Source organism: Cydia amplana, chromosome 14, assembly GCF_948474715.1.
Source record: "Cydia amplana chromosome 14, ilCydAmpl1.1, whole genome shotgun sequence".
NCBI classification, from domain to species: domain Eukaryota; kingdom Metazoa; phylum Arthropoda; class Insecta; order Lepidoptera; family Tortricidae; genus Cydia; species Cydia amplana.
Genome location: NC_086082.1, coordinates 2,740,982 through 2,745,446, shown reverse-complemented (window position 1 = coordinate 2,745,446; position 4,465 = coordinate 2,740,982). Strand labels below are relative to the sequence as shown.

General features: G+C 39.6%; 1 protein-coding gene across 1 annotated transcript; it reads right to left on the bottom strand.

The window, feature by feature from the left end:
* Window positions 1–829: 829 nt before the first annotated feature.
* Window positions 830–1,704, bottom strand: LOC134653786 (ommochrome-binding protein-like). Its single transcript, XM_063509153.1, has one exon. It carries the CDS (start codon window positions 1,690–1,692, stop codon window positions 859–861), a length of 834 nt encoding a protein of 277 aa, XP_063365223.1. The 5' UTR covers window positions 1,693–1,704; the 3' UTR covers window positions 830–858.
* Between the last annotated feature and the right edge of the window lie 2,761 nt (window positions 1,705–4,465).

Here is a 4,465-nt window from a genome sequence, read left to right as displayed (position 1 = left end):
TGTCGTGGTAAATAAACTTCAAGTTTTTTGCTGACTATCCAGGCTATTAGAATTATATAGCCTAATACCTTCATACGCGTACCTGTATGTATGTATACGTACGTGTAGTGATAGACAAGGTGAAGTCACGCAGAGTGATAGCCCGGGTTCGAACCCACTGACCCACTTGTCGGCGTCCAATTATGCGGCCCGTCGTAAATAACATCGCGGGTAATATCGCACGACAACCACCAAGCTTCTATATAGAGCCCTATATATCGATGGATTTACTACATATTACACTCTGCTCGCAAACGCGAAGCGTGGGCAGTAAGTGCGTACTAAAAGAAAAACTAGTATGATCAGAAATAGTGTTCAGTGACAGAGGTGACGGGTATCATATATCATATCACCATTGACATTATTCTGGCTAAATGTGTTAGGAATTACGTGTAGTCAAAGAGGACTCAGTGCTTTAGCGGTTTAAGTTAAGGTAGGTTTTAATGATACATTGATAACGAATTCAGAAGAGTTCTATTAAAGCCTCTTTTGCCTTGCACTTGTATGCTTTTTGTTGGTATACTACAAAAATCCAAGTCTACCTTCCATTCATTTATTCATTGTATAAATACATTCACTCACTCACTCAATCTGTCATTCGTTCAATATCATTATTCTTGCTTCACTTTAATACAGAACGTTGAACAGTCAACACGTATTTTACTTTGCCGACCCTACCTATACCTATACTTTTACGTACGTCAACAAAATTTAGCAGATTGTAAAAACGACTCGTGTATCACTATATACGAGTAGGTATTAATATACGTTTTCATTTTTTATGTTTTATATCCAACTTTTAATTACACACCACAAGATTTAATTACATAAGTACGTGTCACCATCTTCATTTGTTTCAGTCACCGCCAACAGTCGCACCAACTCCTGACCATCCGAGTAGATCAAATGGTTCTCATTATCAAACGCCATCGCCATCACTCCAGGGACACGCACTACCCGCTTAACTTTCTGATCAGTCGTATTCACTACGTATATAGCACTGTCACTGCTCACAAACACTGTGCCTTTATTATCCGACGCCATGCCTAAAAACTGAGGCTTAGCGCGCAATAAGATATGCTGATGTGAAAATTTCTTGACACCATACAGTCCAGAGACGTTCACGAAAAAAATGTACCCTTCTCCGTCAAAAACAAATTGATTCACTTGCGTATTTCTCAGTTGGCTCACTACCTTAATCGTCCTATCTTTGTACACGTACACATTTAAATGAGGGAACTGGATGAAGTATAGGTTTTTCTTGAAATATAGCCACCAGATATCTAAATTCGTGATTGCTAAGCTCGTAAGAGTTTTATCGACAGGTCGGTATCTGTGGATGCCGTTGCTTCCTCCGAAGTATATTTCGTCATCAATGTTGTTGCTGGCTATAGCATAAGCGTCCTTAACGCCTTTGATAAGCTTGAGGTCTTTACTGTCAATATTGAGTATCAGAGGCACGTATTCACCATCGACGTCGGAACTGAAGTACAATGTATTTGTCTTCGTGTGAACGGCCAGTTGATTTGGGATGTGGGGAATGCTGGCTAACACTTCTTTTAAATAGCATTGATGCTTTTCAAAATATTCTGGTGTATTTCTTACAAATGTTTCGGTGGTTGTTATAAGAATGATAAGGAGCAGTAATTCCATTACTGAATAGGAGTTGAACAAGCGGTGTATCTTAAATTATTTTTATAGACTTTGGAAGTATTTGAGTCACTTCTGGATGCGAATACTTCGAGGTCGACAATTATGATGATATGCTGTCCCTTCCTTAATGAAAAATTTTCATGAGCGATTGGAGGAGTGCTTGTCTTGGTTTGGTTTGATTTTGTTTGATATCTTACAGTTAATATTTTCTTCGGCTTGGTGTGGTGAAATTTTTTGTGTTGCACTCAGGGGCAAATTTTTCTATTTTTCAGCGGACACTGCTATTATGTTTTTTGGTGATACACTTCACTTGCCATGTATCGTTGGTGTGACAGTTTATTTTGCAAAAACGCTATGAAATTTTGTGTTGCTGATGTTATCCGAGTACTATTTATCAACAACACGGTATTTAACAAAAGGGATATGTGACAATGATGTGATTGTTTTACAACTGCCGCTTTGTAAACTATGAATGAAGGAAGCCGGATTTTGTACACTAAGCAATCAGGAAACGCGTAAACGTATATGTTAGACAGTTTTATATTCACATAGAAAGCCATGGAGCGCGCCATGTTCGGTATCAAGCTTCAAGATCGAGTAAGGAATGTCGAGATCCGTCGCCAAGGTGCAAAACGTGGTTGCGTCATTCTTCTTTTCCATCGCGTTGTCCCGGCATTTTGGCCACGGCTCATGGGAGCCTGGGGTCCGCTTGGCAACTAATCCCAGGAATTGGCGTAGGCACTAGTTTTTACGAAAGCGACTGCCATCTGACCTTCCAACCCAAAGGGTAAACTAGGCCTTATTGGGATTAGTCCGGTTTCCTCACGATGTTTTCCTTCACCGAAAAGCGACTGGTAAATATCAAATGATGGCAGAGTGATGGCAGGTGGACTAAAATGTAAACAGAATGGTGGCCACTTTCTGATGAAAGAAGCGCCTGGCGTCCGTTGGCTCGTTGGGTGGACGATATCCGGAAGATTTCGGGTCACTTCTGGATGAGATTAGCTCAGGACCGGGACCAGTGGCTTACTAGAAGAGAGACCTCAGCGATGCTCAGCAGTAGGCGATAAAGGGCTGATATGATGATGATGATGATGTACACATATCCAATATATTCCACTCATCACTTCCTTATTATTCCTATTCACCAAATCGTACGCTTTCTTCTGATCAAATCAACCGCAACCATTGACAACCTTGTCACGCGTTTTCCTTCCTAACAATATTTCACCAGCGAACGGAACCTTTGGTCCCTTGAGCATAAAAGAGTACAATGCGTCACCCGCAGGCTTGCATGGTGATTGTACTGAAAAGGGTCTGGTTCGAAGGACCATCGTATTTTTTATCCTGTTCACAAAGCATAAGGCGTATTCTAATTTTAGCTATTCGATCTGTTTTCGATATGATACTGATTTGTCAGTATGATACGAAACTGAAATTATTTTAACCGGAGCACGGAGCGATCGCAGGCATTTCGATTCAGCGGCAGAAGTTTTTTTTATCTTCGCTAGGTGGCGCGGTCATAGGTCGCGCCGGAAGGAAGGGCTTTGAGATAAATGTAGTTGCCAGCTCAAAAGTATCTCGCTAACATACATGAAAAATATATTCTTTCCTAATTGTGTTGCTTTGTATGTAAGAAAAAATACCTATCTAAATATGCATAGAAATTAATTAATACTAACATGTTCCTCGACGGAACATTCTCCATTTATTTATTACAAAAAAAAAGACTTATTTATTATAAAAAGTATTATGAGAAAAACAAAATATCGGTTTTCCTTTAAGTAAGAAACATAATTATGAACAGAGGAATTTGCAGAAGTCGAACACTTACTTACAGATCGGCGTTCAACCGCAAAACTTGAAGAATTCCGAGAATCCTTGGTGGTTCGCCATTCACGCCATAACTTTAGAGTAAGGCCTGAGTGGACGCTCGAGTTGGGCGTGCAGCGGGGCGGGGCGTGCGGCGTGCATGTCAAACAAATGCAAACGTATAGGAGCGGCCTTAGTGCACGCTGCTCAAATCACTTGGGAACTCGACGCCGCGCTGCACGCCCCGCCGAATGCTCCGCTTCGAGCGTCCACTCAGGCCTTACACTTTTATACTTATAGGTATGTTCTTCGCTTTAATAGAACTTATATAACCAAGTTGATCTTCGGTAATATTCTGTGCCTTATATTATTTACGAAAGCGGGGCTTAATCGCGTATTAATTAAAATTTATAATTGCCTACGACGTTTCGAGGACGGTATTGTCCCCGTGGTCTTGAAGACAGACTTGTTAAACTTGACATAAACACCTAGCTGCGCGAGTTTTTCGAACTACCAGCACTTGGTTGGTTGGTTTATCAACTTGAACATTTTTCACACTTGTCACTCGGGTGACACAATACATAATCCTCACGATATTCGTTTAGCTTCGGTATATTGATAGAGGGCCCGATTCGGATTTTGAAATAGACATCTATAAGATATCTTTTTCTACTCCAGCACTTAAATGTGTCAATTAAATGACTGACAGTGATATCTAAAGCAATGTCATTTGAATGATTTGTCTATAGGCTCATAAGATGACTGCTAGCAGTCATCTTATGAGTATAATACAACTGCTTTATTTTTTTTAAAGATACAAGTTCCGATCATCTTGATTGAAAGAGGTATGTTTTCATTTACAATAATAACTCTTTTTTTTTAAAATAATAACTCAATTTTTTTAAAATAATGACTCTTTTTTTTTAATAATAACTCTTTTTTTTAATAATAACTCTTTTTT